Genomic DNA, 18,122 nt, shown 5'->3' with positions numbered 1-18,122 from the left:
ATTCTTTTCCAATCAATGCCTTAACCTCAAATAGGAAATCTACTAAGGATGTTAATTCAGCTGACCTTTAGCATAGTGATGACATGTTTCACATCTTTACTCTGAGAATAAATATGATACTTCTTTTAACACCTTCAGCACCAAAAGCTGCAACCACTTCACCCAATACTGTTTGATTTCTTCATGCCCTTCATATTGATGCTTAGTTCCCCAGATTCTTGCCTCTAATGCTTTAATTGAATTGTATTCAGGCTACATAATTCTCTCAGTTTATGATTATAAGATGATATTAATTAAAAACATTTGTTAATTAAATTATATATAATTATATTTATAAAGATATGTGATTATATGGATTTATTTAAAAATTTTTTAAACTTTTGAGTTCTAATCATTTTGCAATGTTGTGTCAAATTCCAGTGTAGATCACAATTTTTCAGTTATACATGAACATATATATATTCGTTGTCACATTTTTTTCTGTGAGCTAACATAAGATCTTGTATATATTTCCCTGTGTGTTACAGCATAATCTTGTTTATCTATTCTACATTTTGAAATCCCAATCTGTCCCTTCCCACCCCCCGCCCCCTTGGCAACCACAAGTTTGTATTCTATGTCTATGAGTCTGTTTCTGACTTGTATTTATGTTTTGTTTTGTATTTTTAGATTCCACATATGAGCGATCTCATATGGTATTTTTCTTTCTCTTTCTGGCTTACTTCACTTAGAATGACATTCTCCAGGAATATCCATGTTGCTGCAAATATTTGAAATCTGTGCATTGAACATGATTGTTTTTGTGAAGAACAGTGAGCTATTAGAAATTACTAACAAACTTTGTTATACAAAGTATGTTTAATTTATTTAATATATTCTAAGATTTTGCTAAGAATCACTACCAAGTTTAGTAGGCTGTAGACTTAAGAATTAGTCAATGTTCCTTTTACAAATTGGGATTTTGATATATTTAGTATTCTGTGACCTCTCTAGTAACTTCTTTATTAAAATACTAGTAGTGGATCTCAGATTAACACATGTATAATTTGCTTCAGTATTCATAGGTATAATCAACCTGAATCTGGATTTAACTGGAGATAGTTACTTTTGTTACTTTAGTACTTTCTTTATAATGTAATTTTCTCTGTAATGATTGCTACTTAATACTTATCTCTATAATAATTGTTCATCTTAAAAATCATGTGCTTTTCCTGTGATAATTTTATACAATTTATATTTTAAATATCACAGCCATAATTACTCTTTAAAAAATATTTGCCAAACTCTATTGTCATAGCATGTTTCTGGACAAAATTTTGTTACTCAGTTTCAAAATCCACTTTTATTCACCAGCTTTGGTGTGTGTCACTTACACAGAAACACAGTATTGACACTGCCTCATAACATTTGTTTTTCCTTGATTTTGTCATATAGCCTTGAGAACGTAGTAATAACATGGAATCATGTCCGATGTTTAGATGAAGTTTTATCACTGTATTTTATTCTTTCACCATCTCCATACCACCAGCCTGTGAAGTTCTACAACTCTTAGGTTGTTTTCTTTTTATATATATATATATATTTTTTTTTTATTGACGTATACTCAGTTTACAATGTTGTGTCAATTTCTGGTGTACAGCACAATACTTCAGTCATATAGGAACATACATATATGAATTTTCATATTCTCTTCTACCATAAGTTACTACAAGATATTAAATATAGTTCCCTGTGCTATACAATATAAACTTACTGTTTATCTATTTTTTTACATATTAGTTAGTATCTGCAAATCTCGAACTCCCAATTTATCCTTTTTATTTGTTATCCTCCAGGTAAAGATGTCCCATCCACTTCTAATCAGGTAATAGAGAAATTATTACATTTGTCTTATAAATGTCAAAATACAGACAACTTCATATAAGCCTAGTTGTAGCTCTTCCTTTACTTGTGACTTCTGAATGGATTTGTCAAATTTTTCATATTTTAAATAATATTCTTGTTCATTTTAATGCAGACATAAAAGGAAATTAAAATATTGAAATATTTTAACAGATTTAGGTAATCTGTAAATTCTTATTCTTGTCCCAAGTCTACTGAAATCTATTATTTTAATTTTCAAAAACCTTGTAACAAAAATAAATGAAATCAAATTCACAGTTACAATGTGAGACCATCAACTCTTTTTATCTTTTCACATTCCTCTTTAATCCATATGTCCAGGAATTAGCGTTTATATTTAGACATTGTATGGAATGTCAATAAACATATTAAAATGTCTATTATTTTTAATACATAAGCATTATACTGATTTAATTAACATGTAGTATTCATGTTTTAAATTTTCTTCCATGGGCCTATGCAACTGACAATGTATTTAAACTGTAAATTTTATTAATTGCATTTTATCCTATGAAAATGTATTGCTATGTAACTTGAATACGTACTTATTGAGATCTGATTGCTGCATATATTGCACCTCAATATGTGTGACCTAAAATATACGACTGCTTTTCTCTAGGTATTCAGGGAGACAACAGTGACTTTTTTCCCTCTTTTATTATCCTGAGGTGAAATGAAAGCAGAATGAGTAGTAGTTTGGAGCACAGTTCATGTTGCTAAAATAAGGTCTCTAAGAGGCTTGGAGAAAGGGCTTTGAACACTTGAGGTGTAAGATCACCATCAAACAAGAAGAAAGGAGGTGTGGGTCACTGAGTTAAAACCTGATGGATGATTCTGGATCCTTGATCTCTTTTTTTTCTTGGCAGGAAAATGAGAATGGCAGTGGTTCTGAAGAAGTGAGCTACACTGTCATTAATCACCTGCCCTATCGGAGACCCTCTCTGAGCTCCAATGATGATGGTTATGAGAACGTTCTGTCTACCACAGGAAGAGGGAGACCATTAAGAGAAGAGTCGGAAACAGAATATGCCCGTCTCAGGACTTCTGTTACTAGGTCTTCTTCCTGTACCCCTGAGAATGATTATGAATTTGTACTTCCTCACTAGAACCTTCATTCCTTATTGTCTTCCAGTAACAAAGATGATACAGCATAGTGGCCTCCAGGGGAGCTTCTCTTTCAGCAGTTCATGAAACATTCATTTCTGGCCAAATCTTAGAAATTATGTCCTTTTACTATATTTGCATTGAGAAACTCTGAAATACGGCATTTCTGTGGTTTGGGTAAAGCCATATAGATTGACATAATGAGATACAGTATTCTGCATCCTCTTGTTTGTAAGGTTTGAGGACATGGAGGTGGTGGGAAGACCTTCCTAAGACAATAAACACCCACAGATATACAACTTAGAATATCCAGTTTCAATCCTGCTTTCCAAATTTCAAAAGCCAGCATTCATACTCCTAATCATGTATTTCAGTTTTTGAGGTTTAATATATTAAATAAACTTTTAAAATATAAGACCAGTGACTAAACCATTTGCTGACCTGATATTTACTTCAATCTTGTCTTTTCCATGTATTAGAGATTCTAGCCATAAATTTGAGGTAGTAGTTCAAAAACTAATACCTTTTGATAACTGGCCTTTCTGAAAGGAGAAACTGAGAGTGCCTTTAAAAAAAAGAGGAATAAATGAATAAGGGTTAGGGTCTTTCTTTCCAATAGTAAATCATAGAATTCTGCTTGAAGGTTCCTAAGAAAATGAAAATATACATGCTTATAGTTTTGTTCACAACATACTACTTATTTAACCTATGACTAGTTATCTCAAATGAGGAAGGATGAATAGTGTCTGGTTTTAAAATTTAGGTAAATTTATAAGTAATCCATCTATTTTACTTTCATTCCCAAGGATATTCCAAATGATATGCCAGCTTCTCAATAAGGACACAAAGGCCGTAAGTGACAAAACATTTATAATATTTTACCAAAGTAGGTATAGAGGGAACATATCTCAACATAATAAAAGCTATTTATCACAAGCCTACAGCCAGCATAGGACTCAACAATGAAAAACTGAAAACCTTCCCACTAAAATCTAGGACAAGACAAGGTTGTCCACTCTCACCAGTCCTATTCAACATAGTCTTGGAAGTCCTAGCCACAACTATCAGGCAAGAAAAAGAAATAAAATGGATCCAAATTGGAAAAGAAGAGGTAAAACTATCACTATATGAAGATGACATGATACTATATATGAAAAACCCTAAAAGCTACATACAAAAACTACTAGAACTAAGAAAAGAATTCAGCAAGGTAGCAGGATACAAGATTAATGTACAAAAATCAGTTTCATTTCTTTACACTAATGATGAATCAACAGGAAAAGAAAGTAAAGAAATAATTCCTTTTAAAATAGCACCCAAAGTAATAAAACACCTAGGAATACATCTAATCAAGGAGGTGAAGACTTATACATGGAGAATTACAAAACATTGATTAAGGAAATTAAAGAAGAGTTTAAAAATGGAAAGATATTCAATGCTTCTAGATTGGAAGAATCAATATTGTTAAAAATGGTCACACTGGCCAAGGAAATCTACAGATTTAAAGCAATCCCTATCAAAGTACCCAGGACATATTTCACAGAACTAGAATAAATTCTAATAAAATTTATATGGAATCACATAAGACCTAGAATTGCCAAAGCATTACTTAAGAAAAAGAAAAAGGTTGGATGAATAATCCTCCCAGACTTTAGACAATACTACAGAGCTACAGTGATCAAAACAGCATGGTATTGGCATAAAAACAGACATATGGATCGATAGAACAGAATACAGAGCCCAGAAATGAGCCCATAAACTTTTGGTCAATTAACTTTAACAAAGGAGGCAAGAACATACAATGGAATACAGACAATCACTTCAGTAAATGCTGTTGGGAAAACTGGACAGCTGCACGTAAATCAATGAACCTAGAACACTCCCTTACACCATACACAAAAATAAACTTAAAATGAACTAAAGACTTAAACTTAAGGCAAGACACAATAAACCTCCTAGTAGAAAATATAGCAAAACATTATCTCATATATATCTAAAAAAGGTTCTCCTAGGGCAGCCTACCCAAGAAATAGAAATAAAAGCAAAAATAAACAAATGGGACCTAATTAAACTTACAAGCTTTTGCACAACAAAGGAAACCATAAGGAAAACAAAGCAACAGCCTATGGAATGGGAGAAAATTTTTGTAAATGAAACCGACAAAGGCTTGATTTCCAGAATATATAAACAGCTCATATGACTTAATAAGAAAAAAACAAACAAACAAGTTCAAAAATGGGCAGAAGACCTAAATAAGCAATCCTCCAGTGAAGACGTACACATGGCCAATAGACATGAAAAAATACTCAATATCACTAATTATCAGAGAAGTGAAAATCAAAACTACAATGAGGTATCACCTCACACCAGTCAGAATGGCCATCATTTCAGAGTCCACAAATGATAAATGCTGGAGAGGCTGTGGAGAAAAGGGAACCCTCTCACACTTTTGGTGGGAATGCAGTTTAGTGCAGCCATTGTGGAAAACAGTATGGAGATTCCTCAAAAGACTAGGAATAGACTTACCATATGACCTAGCAATCCCACTCCTGGGCATATATCCAGAAGGAACCCTAATTCAAAAAGACACCTGCACTTCAATGTTCACAGCAACACTATTTACAATAGTCAAGATATGGAAACAACCTAAATGTCCATCGACAGATAACTGGATAAAGATGTACGTTTATATAATGGAATGTTATTCAGCCATAAAATGACAACATAATGCCATTTGCAGCAACATGAATGTCCCTGGAGAATGTCATTCTAAATGAAGTAAGCCAGAAAGAAAAAGAAAAATACCATATGATATCACTCATATGGGAAATCTGAAAAAAAAAAGAAAGAAAACAAATGAACTTAAATATAAAACAGAAACAGACTCACAGACATAGAATACAAACTTGTGGTTGCGAGGAGGGAGGGGGGTGGGAAGGGGCACACTGGGAGTTTGAGATTTGTAGATACTGACAGGTAGATATAAAACAGATAAACAAGTTTATACTGCATAGCACAGGGAAATATATACAAGATATTGAGGTAGCTCATAGTGAAAAAGAATACGAAAATGAGTATCTATATATTCATGTATGACTGAAAAATTGTGCTGTACACCAGAAATTGACACAACATTGTAAACTGACTATAACTCAATAAAAAAAGAAAGAAAAAATGGCAATATATGGAATGTATTTCATTTTAGGGCCAACTAAAAACAAATATTTATGTCACAAGCCATAATAATGCAGAAATAAAACAAAAGTTTTGAGGAAAAAACTAAGGAAAGTGGAAGATGGTGTCAACATACCAATTTCATCATCTTTTACAGCAAGGAAATGAATGGTATTAATCAACAATGATAAATTAGAAAGATTATAAGTAAATACTAGTATAAAGATAGAGTAAGGAAAAGGTTTTCATATACTGAAATTTGGTAGTGAAATTAAGACAGAAATACAAAGGGAAAAGAAATATATTTACTACTTGCTCATAGTGTGGATCAATTTTTACTACATTAAATAAGGAACTGTAAGTAAAATACAGAATTAAAGCTAGCTCTGTAGATTCATTGCAATCCCAATCAAAACCCCTGCACTTATTTTTCAAAAATCCCAGTCTATTCTAGAATTCATACAGAAACTCAAAGGACCCAGAACTGCCAAGGGCACCTGAAAGCAGATTAACAAACCTGAAAGACTGAACACGACCAGATACCAAGACTTATTATAAAAAGATAATGTGGCATCAGCACAGGCATTGACTACGTAGTCAGTGAAAGTCAACAGAGAATCGTGAAATAGAACTGTATGTGGTTGATGGCCAAGGTGGCCTTATAATGCAGTGGGGACAATAATGCATTTTTCAATAAGTAGTTTTTGTATTAACCAGGCATTAATTAGTCTTCTATGGTACCATAAAAAATTATCACATATGTGCTGGCTTAAAACAATCCAAACTTATTACCCACCATTTCTGTGGGTACTGGTATAGGTGAACTGGATCTTCTGCTCACAAACTCAAAAGGCTGCATCGGAGGTGCTTGCTGTCAGGGCTGGAGACTCATTTAAGTTTCTGTGTCCTCTTGTACATACATGGTTGTTGCTAGAATTCATTTTCTTTTGGTTGCTGAGCTCAAGCCCTCAGCTGATAGACACCATCTGCTATTCCCTCACATATGGGTCCCTCTCCAAAATCAAAGTTCACTCCTTCAAAGCCAACAGGAGAACTTTTCTCATGCTTTGAAGCTCTCCCTTCAAAAAGGGCCAAGTCCCTCTGAAGGACTCATCTGAGTAGATCAGATCCAGTTAAATAGTCTCCCTTTTAATTAAATCAAAGTCGGCTGACTTGAGGCCTTAACGACATTGGAAAAATCACTTTACCTTTGTCTATAACATAACCTAATCAAAAGTAAAATCCATCATGACAATCATTCTTTACATACTCTAGGGGGCGAGATTATACTGAATACCAAGGGCAGGAAACTTACAGGATATCTCAGAATTTTCTCACCACAGTCAGATACCCATAGAGATTAAAAAAAAAAAAAAAGAAAAAGAAAACAGAAGAAGCAGCAGCTAAACGCCTTCCTCACACTATAAAGAAAACCCAATTCTCATCTTACCTTATAACAAAAATGAATGGATTGCAGATTTAAGTGTCAAAAAACTGATTTAACAAAAATGTAGGACAATATGTTATGTTAGTGATCTTGGTTTTGACAAATATCTCCTAAAATGGTAAAATAATACTAACAAAGGAAAATAATAAATTGGACTATTTCAAAGTTAAGAACTTTTGTTTATTAAAAACATGTTAAAAATCTAAGTTGTGAGAAGACATTTGTAATTATATATACAACCAATAAGTCTATCCACCACATGTAAAGAATTCCTACAAATCACTATGAGTAACATAGAAAATTCAGTGGTACAGTGGGCAAAAGACCTGTGAAGGCAGTTGAAAAAATATATGCCAATAGCAAAAAAGCACATGAAAGACACTCAACTTGATTAATAGTCAGAGGAATGCAAATGAAAAACACAGTGAAACATACCAACACTTAAGAGAGCAGCTAAAATTTATAAAAGATTAAAATGCTAAGTATTACAGGGCATATGAATAAACTGGAAACTGCTGGAAAACTCTTTGTGCCTCCTAAAACTGAACATACCTATACTCATCTACAGCAATCACACTCCTAGATTACACCTAATAAATACATACCCAAACATATATGCACCATGAGACAGACCAGCATGCTCCCAGCAGAACTAATCCTCATATCTATAAAATGTCAACTCCACAATCCCCTTGAATACAATAGTGGAAGAATCATGATATATTCCCGTAACAGAATAATATTCAGAATACAAATGAATGTTCTACAAAAACACACACCTTTGAGATAAACATCCAAACATAAAGTTTAGCAAAGTTAAGTCGCACAAAACACATAATGATTATACAATTTATATACAGTATGTAAAAAAACCCCGGCAAAACGAATCTATACTGTTAGAAGTCAAGATTAAGTTTCCTCTTAATGAGTGAAGACACTTGAAGGGATATGTGAGCAGATATTTGAGGTTTGGGTAGTGTTACTCCCTTGAGCTGGACGCTTTTTCCATAAATGTGTAAAGATTGCGAAAGTTTTTCAAAAGGCACACTTCTAAGATATTTGTACTTCTATGTATAATTATAAGGCAAACTAAAAGTTTTTTACAAATAGGATAGGATGTCTTTAATTGCAGTTAATTTCCAAGTTAAAAAAAATGATAAAAGACATCACAAACCATTTCAATCAAGAAAAAAAAAAAAAGCCCAAGTAACATCTTGAAAATCAGACAAACTTTTATTTGAGAGACAGAAAAAGAAAATGAGAGAGAGACATGAAATGATGAAACTGGAAATCCATAATGTATATCTAACAATTTGGCAAATGTACAAACTGGTCAACCATGAAGATGGCAGTATAAACAACCTCTGAAATTTGCAACTCCACAAAAGCAACAAACACCTGGCAAAAATCATCATAATCAACACTTCCAGAATTCTGGAAAATAATGAAAGATAATCAAAAATGGTATAGTTTTGCCCTAAGAATAGACAGTCTAGTCCAGTGAACCAGAGTTGAGAATTCAAAAATAAACTCATACATCCATGGCCAATTGATTTTTGACAAGGATGGCAACACCAGTCAATGGGTTCAAACAGTTTTTTTTAATAAATAGCGCTCAGACGCTAGGATACCCACTCATAAAAGAACGGCGGTAGGCTGCCTACAGCAACCATATACAAAAATTACCTGAAAATGGATCAGTAACCTAAATATAAAGGCTCTCATTACTGACCTTATTTGGAAGAAACTTTACAGTAAATTTTCATGACCTTATATTTGGCAGTGAATACTTACATACGAAAACCAAAACATGAGCAACAAAAGAAAAAATAGATAAATTGCACTTTAAAACGGAAAACCTCTGTGCTTTAAAGAACATGATCAGAAAAGTGAAAAGACAAATAGTAAATGTAAAGGGGATTTGTCTTCAAAATATATAAAGAATGCTTACACCTCAAGAACGAAAAGAGAAATGTCCCACTTAAAATATGGGAAAAGGACTTATTGAAGTCCACAGTTATACAAATGGCCATCTGAAAAGATTCTCTGTATAACTGGTCATGAGAGGAATGCAATTCAAAGTCACAATGATACATCACTTCACACTTACTGAGAGAGCTAGAACAAAACATACTAAAAAATCTAAGGAGAAAAGTGTAAAATAATGTGTTCCTGACGATGTGGCAGGAATGAAAACTAGTGTGGCCACTGTGGGGAACAGCGCGGCGCCTCTTCCAAAAAGCACAGAATTACAACCAGCCCAACAGTTTACTGAACACAGAGACCCAAACAGACACATCAGCGAGAAAGGATCGGTAATCCAGTAACTACTGCTGTAGAGCGAACGGGAAAAAATATTAAATTTGGATAATTCATACTTTAAGTGAAATTAATTCTGAGTTGAGAAACAAGGTAGGAAGTAAATAAAATCATAAGAAAACTAGCAGAAAATGTCACGTAATCTCAAACCAAAGACTATTTCCACAAGCAAATGTCCTAAGTGGAAAAATAAAGGCGAGACCCGGGATACACACACATTTGCACACAACCTTCACGACCGAAACCCCAACACAAGAAAACCAGGAACACCACGCATGGTCGTCGGGGCCCCGGTCCCGACAGTGCCGCAGGAGGACCAGACCTCCGACCCCCGCGCACCAGGTTCCTTGGAGAAGCGCGACCAGGCCGAGGGCTCCCAGAGGCCTGCAGGCCAGAGGGCGGGTGGCCCGCCCCGCAACCCCAGCCCAGTCGAGAGGGACCTCACGCCCAGGACCGAGGGTCGCCGGCACACCCCGCACCCGAGGCCCGCGCCCCCAGCTCGAGCAGCTCTGAGAAGCTCAGAGAACTGCAGACTCACCCTCTGTGGAGGCCGTCCTGTCAGAGGCTCCTCGGGGGCGCTGTCTCCTGAGGGGCCGACGTCCTGTCAGAGGCCCCGGAGGGAGCGGAGGCGGCAGGTCTGACAGCAGGCCAAGCGCTGGGCCTGGCCACCTCGCTCTCCGCTCCAGACCGCAGCTTCCAGAAAAAGACCTCGATGCATCCTGGGGTTCCGTCTGGCTGCCAGGTTTATATGCGTAGGGTTTACGTCTGTGGGGTTTACGGCAGGGGTTTACGACTTGGGGGAGTTTACGACTTGGGGGGCTTTACGACTTGGGGGAGTTTACGACTTGGGGGAGTTTACGGCTTGATGGACTTTACGACTTGGGGGACTTTACGGCTTTGGGGGTTTACAGCTAGTGGGTGTTAGTCTGGGTCCCGCTTCTGTGGCTGCCGCCCTGGGCCAGCTCTACTGCCTGGCTCTGGTGGCCCGGCCACTCCCGCCCCTGGCTCCCACGGAGGTGAGCCGTGCGGGAGGAGATCTTCAGCGGCCTCACCTGCGACACACAGGGGAGGCCACAGAGCCAGGAGCCTCGTCTTCGTCTTCGTGGACGAGAGGCCTCCGAGCTGCAGCCTGAGGGGCGACCGCACCAGAAGGCCAAAGGTAACCTGTGTCCCCTCCCTCCGCGCGGCCTCCACATGGGTGTCCATAGGGACAGTAGGTCCTTGAGCAACACGGGCGTGAGGTGTGCGGGTCCACTCACAGCAGAGTGTTTCAGTAAACGGGTGCTCTAAATATGCACACCATAAGCCAACACATCTTAAAATGTTTCTCCCGTGGATTAAAGGAAAAGCAGGGAGTTGTGGTTTTCACAAAGTACGAGAGGGATTTTTTTTCCCCACTCCCTAGTTTCCCACGTTGTATAATATGATAATGTTTGTTGTGAATCTGCAAAAGGGCTGCATGCCACTTGTGTGTGCTGTAAGGTTTCTAATTGCTACCTTTAGCTGCTTCCAAGATCGTTAAGTGGCCAAAGTGGGTTTATTTTGGATATCAGTTATCCAAGAGCTTTAACTACTACATTTTGTCACATACAGTTTACAGTGAGGTTCAAAGATGCTAAATTACTTGGGAGCCTTTTCCACAAACTGCTACCACCATTTCTTTGGATCATTGTGTCCTAAACTATATAGTGGTGTTGGGGATCATCTGTCCTCCTCATTGTCTCTGCATTTGCTCTCCCAAATGGAAGAAGCAGTATATTCCATGTGTCCTACTGACTCTTCTCACTAGTCTGTAAAAATCATTACCATTTATCCTTAATATGGAACATTGTACTGAAATATCAGCATATATTTTAAATTTCTAGAACACATCCAGGAGGCTAACCTCTGTCGTGTTTTTGCCATTTAGCAATCATTTACATCAATAAAAAGCCATAAAAAAGTCAAGGAACATTTTTTTTCCAGATTGCCTATGGTAGTTTTCAGTAGCAGAATTTTGAGGCATCAATTTTTGATTCTAGGAAAGTCTATTTCTTAACTTAGTTCCATAAACTGAAGGACTGGCATCATTATTTTTTATCAGATATTTTTATTTCATTTTTGTTGTATATGTCTTTCTGTTTAATCTTTCTTTGTGTCATATATTAGGGGTGGATCGCAAGATTGTCAGAAAAGCATTTTCTTTACCCTTGGGCCCATACCTCTGTGCTCCCTATAACTAAGGAAAAAAAGATTTGTTGAGAACATTTGGTTTCCTCCTGTTGAGGATCCCATCAGGTATTCAGGCATCTACCTGCTGAACAGTGTCCTCTACTCTAAGTTGCAAAATATTTTTATTCTCACGTAGTGTATTTTTGTGTTTGTGTAATTATAACAATTTCTCTCTTTCCTACCCCCGCAACCACGCCATATACATAAAGTCAAGAGAAAAGGACAGGAGAAGTGGAAAGAAAATCACAAAATTCAATTGGAAGAGGTCCCCAATAGTGGAACTTTAATTTTCATTGCACTTGGCTCTGTGGCCAGCAGGCCAGCTGCTTGACTTCCCCTGGCCTCATTTTTGTCCTCCAGTGTTAATTTGTTTGCCCTTTGTCGCTGGCTCCTGTTGCCCAGAATCCCTGGAGTTAATCACATCACAAGGGAACTCGTTAACTCAGGGACTATATGTGACAGTATTAATCGTGCAGTTAGTCTTAGGTGGGCACAGTGATGCCCATGCAGTCTCCTGCAGAGGAAGGAACGTAAATCTAAGCTGGGCAACTCTTCTTTCTGGCACCTGCATGTGGGACATTAGATACTGTAAATTGTGTATGGTGTCAAATGAGTAGCTAGTGTTAATGTGTCACAGATTGAGTGGGACTCTGGGTTAAAGTCCTAAAGACAAGAAGAATGTCGAAACAATGGTTCTCAGTTGTAGAAATGATCAGTCTGATTCTTCCTGGCTTCAGCTGGCTTGGAAATAAATGGATGCACATGGTTTTTAACCACTTAATCTCCTTATTTCATCATATGTAAAACTTCAATAATCTTAGCTTCTTTCTGTTTGTTGTCTCAATATCCTGTTGGGAGTTAAATGTTAATGATTTTCACTGAGCCCTCTGCAGCATTTCTTGCATTCTATTGATGTTGCATTCAGTCTCTAATTGTGATTGTCCACTTTGCATTGGCTGTGTACAGACTTTCTGGACTAGAGTTTCTTTGGTTTTAAATTATTCTATACTGTGCAAGCATATTTATCTTGAAAAGGAAAATTCAAACACAACCAAAACCATCCTACAAGGCCTATGCTATCCAAATGATATCTACTGATGTTTGTGTTCCTTAAAGAAGTGACTCAAATTTACCTTGTAAGTATCGTATCCTGTTATGTGGCGTAGTTAATATATGAAATAATCATGCTTCCAACTTAGTTTCTTTTTCCTTTTTTAAATAAAACCCTACCATGCACTCTCCATTTCTATATTTGTTTCTTACTATCAAGAAATTTGTTGGTCTTGGATTGCTCTCCTTCTCATCTCTTTAAGAGCAAGGTGAATACAATCCAAACCTCCTCCTCTATAGATTCCTCTCCCAACTCTGCATCCTCACAGTGAACTGCTTACACTGATCATAAAATGCATACTCTCACATGTTTTATCACATTCCTGCCTTATTTATGTATCCATTTGGTAGACTGTGAGAATGTACTATGGTGTTTGTAATTCCTGTATTTCCTGTGAAATTCCATTACCTTTATATAAAAAATTATATTGAGGAAAAGGTGTGAAAAATCTCAGCGTTAATGCATTTTAACTTTTATTTCATCCTCCAGGTAGATGGAAAACCTATGACCAATGAGACCAGGAATGCCACTTCATGAGATAATCAACGATATCACACACCAGGATTCTCTGCTTTGGCCTTTTCTCTTTAACTGTTTACAAACTCACTTCTCAACATCCAGATCTTAACTGCCAGGAAATTGACATAAAATCCTTGCAGTTTCTGTTTAATGTGATTTAATCACTCTGGAGTGAGTAATCAAAGTGAGAGTAATGCTGTGGACTAATGACAGCACCTTCTCTGGGTTCATTCTGGTAGGTTTTTCTGACCGACCTCAGTTGGAGCTGGTTCTCTTTGGGGTAATCATGTCCCTTTATCTCATGACACTCCTTGGCAATGCTGCCATCATCCTAGTATCCGTCTTGGACTCTAAACTCTACAATCCCATGTACTTTTTCCTCTCCCATCTCTCATTACTGGACCTTTGCGTCACCAGCAGTATTATTCCTCAGCTTCTAGTCAACCTGGGGGGTCCAGAGAAGTCTATCACGTATGGAGGCTGTGTGGTTCAGCTCTATGTCTCCCTTGCCCTGGGATCCACAGAGTGTGTCCTTTTGGCTGTGATGTCCTACGACCGCTATGTCGCAGTCTGTCGTCCTCTGCATTACGCCTCTGTCATGCACCCTCGGCTCTGTCACATCCTGGCATCTATGGCATGGCTCAGTGGTCTGGCAACCACCCTCATACAGTCCACTCTCACCCTGCAGCTGCCCTTCTGTGGGCATCGCCTTGTGGATCATTTATTCTGTGAGGTTCCTGTGCTCATCAAGTTGGCTTGTGTGGACACCGCCTTCAACCAGGCAGAGCTTTTTGTGGCTAGCGTCTTATTCCTGGTGGTGCCCTTGTCACTCATCCTGATATCCTACGGGCACATCACCCAAGCAGTTCTAAAGATAAAGTCAGCCATTGGATGACGTAAAGCATTTGGAACCTGCTCCTCCCACCTGACGGTGGTGATAGTCTTCTATGGAACCATTACCTTCATGTATCTGCAGCCAGCCAAGAGGAGATCCAAGGACCAGGATAAGTTCGTGTCCCTCTTCTACACTGTGGTGACTCCCATACTTAACCCCCTTATCTATATTCTGAGAAATAAGGAAGTGAAGGGAGCACTGAAAAAAATTCTGAGGAGGGGGAGGGTATAGCTCAGTGGTAAAGTGCATGCCTAGCATGCCCGAGGTCCTGGGTTCAATCCCCAGTACCTCTATTAAACAAACACACAAATAAATAAACCTAATTACTTCCCTCCCTCCAAAATATTTTAAAAAAGAACAAAAAATTCTGAGGATAACTTTATGATTCAGTGGGACATGATTATTAAAAGACATTTAGAAGAGAGTTATTTAGACTGGCTAATGGATAATGACTCAGTAAATGATTTGGTCATGTTCATGATTTTATAAGTGAGTTTTAGTAGAAAACATTTTAAACAGAGTTTGAATTTTCCACTTGGACGGAGCTGAGTTTGAATACCCATTCCACCACATAACATCTGTGTGACCTGTACAATTTGCATAACCTGTATGTTATCTATAAACTGGGCTGCATAATATTGAGCAACCCAAACTAAAATTAGATTATTCTAGACGTTTTATTGTGTATAAAGTTTATTCATAAAATCTATTTATTTAGTAGGTATAACCATATGCTATATGGGTATAATTGTAATTTTTCTTTTGCAGAGATAGAGATATTTTGACCTGTTGCTCATAAAAGAAAGAGCAAAACATAAATGTCAGTGGCATTATTCTTTCAACTAGCCATGGATTCCAGGACCCCTCAGCTTGTGGGAAGTTCCCCTGAGTGAGTCCCGTTATACACTGAGCTCACCTCTATTGTTGCGTTTTCCCTCCTGCTTGCAAGTTTCTGATTTTTTGTATTTCTTTCCTTAGTAGGTTTTTGGAGTCATCACAGTTTAAAGTGTTTACACAGGTGACTCCCAGATTTCTGTTCCAACACAGATATTTCATAGTCTATGTTCAACTATGTATTTCCCTTCTCCACCTGGGTGTATTAAAACAACCTCAAATCAGCACATCCAAACTAAATCGAAAGCTCCCTGATTTTGTTTGTTTTCCCACACTATTCCCAGTATCACAAAATGGAACATACATCATCCCAACTCCTGTCTATTTCACCTGCTGTACGTAACCTAGACACAGTCCTGTGGATTTTACCTTTTAGCTATCTCTCTAGTCTAACCATTTCTTTCCATTTTAATTTTCTACCACCAGTGCACTTCTAAGATGATCTCCTTACTAGACAGAAGATATTTATTTAAGTGAATTTAATACATCTTCCCTTATACCTTTTATTATTTTGGATGTTGCTAGGTACATGCAATGTTTAGTGCATCATGGATCTTATGTTTGTTTTATCTCCTTTTTGAAATGCATTTGTTTATTAACAATTACTGAGGCATTGAAGATGCAGATGTGAACAAAACAGCACCCACACTTTTATATGCTAATGGTCCAACTCAGTCGACTGGGAGATTTTCCCTCTGTGATGGTATCTATTGGCAAACAATAGAAGACATTAGGGGGAAAAACCCTCACTTTCAGCCTATTGATTGTAGAATCAAATCTGTCTCAAAGAAGTGTTAATATTAATGGTTATGTGTTTTTATAATGTTTGGATTTTTGATATTAAACTGATATGGTGGCTAAACAACATCATCTAGGCAGTAGCACCCCACCCTGAAGAAAGAGGAAAGAGTTTATATTGTTATTTGCTAAATCACAAATATGTTAATATGTGTATAAGAAAGGAAAGAATCCATGAGTGAGTTTTAAAGGGGCTGACAGCTTATAACAGAAGCCAAATAGTTTTCAAGTGATATATTTTAAGTGACAGGGAGGACATTTTTAAAAAAAATCATTAGAAGATTTATATATACATACACCTAGCAGGATATGGTTGGAAATAGAATGTTCTCCCTCATGCTGAGGAGAGCACAAACATCTCTGAACTCCAAGTAAACTGGGGCTTAATAATTTAGAAAAATATATAGGAAAGGAAAATCAGTTTATGGAGCACACGCACTGACAGGTTTTTTCTCTCTTTTGTAATGTGAGTGCTTGATTTGTGGTTTGATTCAATGGGGGATCCATTTCAATGGGGAATCCACCTCAAAGATGGCTCTCTCCAACAGACACGTTGCCAGCCACTTGACAAGGTAATCAATCAGGCCACCTTCTCCCACTGAGGCACCTTTGTTTTAGAGATTTTAGTTCATTTCAGTCACTGACATTTTGGGCTCCTGGTTGGATCTTTTTCCCCACATCTTCTGGCACTTCAAATTCTGCCTCTAATGTTTTACATTCACCAACAAAGAGTGAAGTGAACAAACAACCCAATCCAAAAATGGACAGAAGACCTAAACAAGAAGCAATTCTCCAATGAAGATGTATAAATGACTAATAGGCACATGAAAAAATGTTCAATATCACTAATTATCAGAGAAACGCAAATCAGAACTACAATGAAGTATCACCTCATGCCAATCAGAATGGCTGTCCTTCAAAAATCCACAGATATCCAGAGGGAATCCTAATTCAAAAAGACACCTGCACCCCAATGTTCATAGCAGCACTATTTACAATAGCCAAGACATGGAAACAACCTGAATGTCCATCAACAGATGACTGGATAAAGAAGGGGTGGTATATTTATACAATGGGATACTACTCAGCCAGGAAAAATGCCATTTGCAGCAACATGGATGTCCTTGGAGAATGTCATTCTAAGTGAAGTAAGCCAGAAAGGGAAAGAAAAATACCATATGATGTCATTCATATGTGGAATCTAAAAAAAAAATGGCAAATGAATATATATAAAACAGAAACAGACTCACAAACGTTGAATACAGACTTGTGGTTGCCAGAGGGGAGGGGGGTGGGAAGGGATAAATTGGGAGTTTGAGATTTGCAGATGCTGGCTGGTGTATATAAAATAGATAAATAAGCGTATACTGTATAGCACAGGGAAATATATTCAGTATCTTGTAACTTACGGAGAAAAGAAATGTGAAAATGAACATATGTATGTTCACGTATGACTGAAGAATTCTGCTGTACATCAGAAATTGACACAACTTATAAGCTGACTATACCTCAATTAAAAAGAGTGTGAATCCAAGGAATCCTAGGTCTCCATCCTTGCACCTAACAAGAGTAGAACCTCAGGCCCACTGCTGTGCCCTCCCCCCACCGCATCATGTGGCCCCAGGTGTGTTGTGTAATTTTCAGGTCTTGTCAGTAATAAAACATTTTTTTTTCAAAGTTTCCTGATGATTGCTGAAGGTTTTAATTTGTTTTTAATTTTTATTTCTTTTGAGGGGAAAGCTATTAGG

General features: G+C 37.3%; 2 protein-coding genes and 1 pseudogene across 12 annotated transcripts in view; 2 read left to right on the top strand and 1 right to left on the bottom strand.

Annotated features, from left to right (window-relative positions):
• The window catches only part of LOC140690765 (germinal center-associated signaling and motility-like protein), a 34,671-nt gene extending 31,618 nt beyond the window's left edge, over positions 1 to 3,053 (top strand). The window contains exons 4-5 of one of the 3 annotated variants that reach the window (XM_072952693.1): positions 1,836 to 1,864; positions 2,769 to 3,053. In XM_072952693.1, coding sequence (XP_072808794.1) covers positions 1,836 to 1,864; positions 2,769 to 3,008 — 269 coding nt within the window. In that variant the 3' untranslated portion in view covers positions 3,009 to 3,053. Of the gene's footprint in view, positions 1 to 1,835; positions 1,865 to 2,765 lie in introns of all 3 variants that reach the window. The other 2 variants (XM_072952697.1, XR_012066088.1) reach the window with 2 other exon arrangements.
• Positions 1 to 10,662, bottom strand: part of LOC116278925 (adhesion G protein-coupled receptor B1-like) — a 113,633-nt gene extending 102,971 nt beyond the window's left edge. For 5 of the 9 annotated variants that reach the window (XR_012065968.1, XR_012065971.1, XM_072952608.1 and 2 more), the window contains exon 1: positions 10,485 to 10,660. The gene's annotated coding sequence lies outside the window, so the exon portion shown is untranslated. Of the gene's footprint in view, positions 1 to 10,484 lie in introns of all 9 variants that reach the window. The other 4 variants (XR_012065987.1, XM_072952629.1, XM_072952634.1 and 1 more) reach the window with 4 other exon arrangements.
• Positions 10,663 to 10,837: 175 nt separating this feature from the next.
• LOC140690655 (olfactory receptor 2G6-like) lies at positions 10,838 to 15,501 on the top strand (annotated as a pseudogene).
• The last annotated feature ends 2,621 nt before the right edge of the window (positions 15,502 to 18,122 follow it).

The sequence above is a fragment of the Vicugna pacos genome, chromosome 3 (assembly GCF_048564905.1).
Source record: "Vicugna pacos chromosome 3, VicPac4, whole genome shotgun sequence".
NCBI classification, from domain to species: domain Eukaryota; kingdom Metazoa; phylum Chordata; class Mammalia; order Artiodactyla; family Camelidae; genus Vicugna; species Vicugna pacos.
Note: the sequence above shows the minus strand (reverse complement) of the source record. Positions and strands in the feature narration are given on the sequence as shown.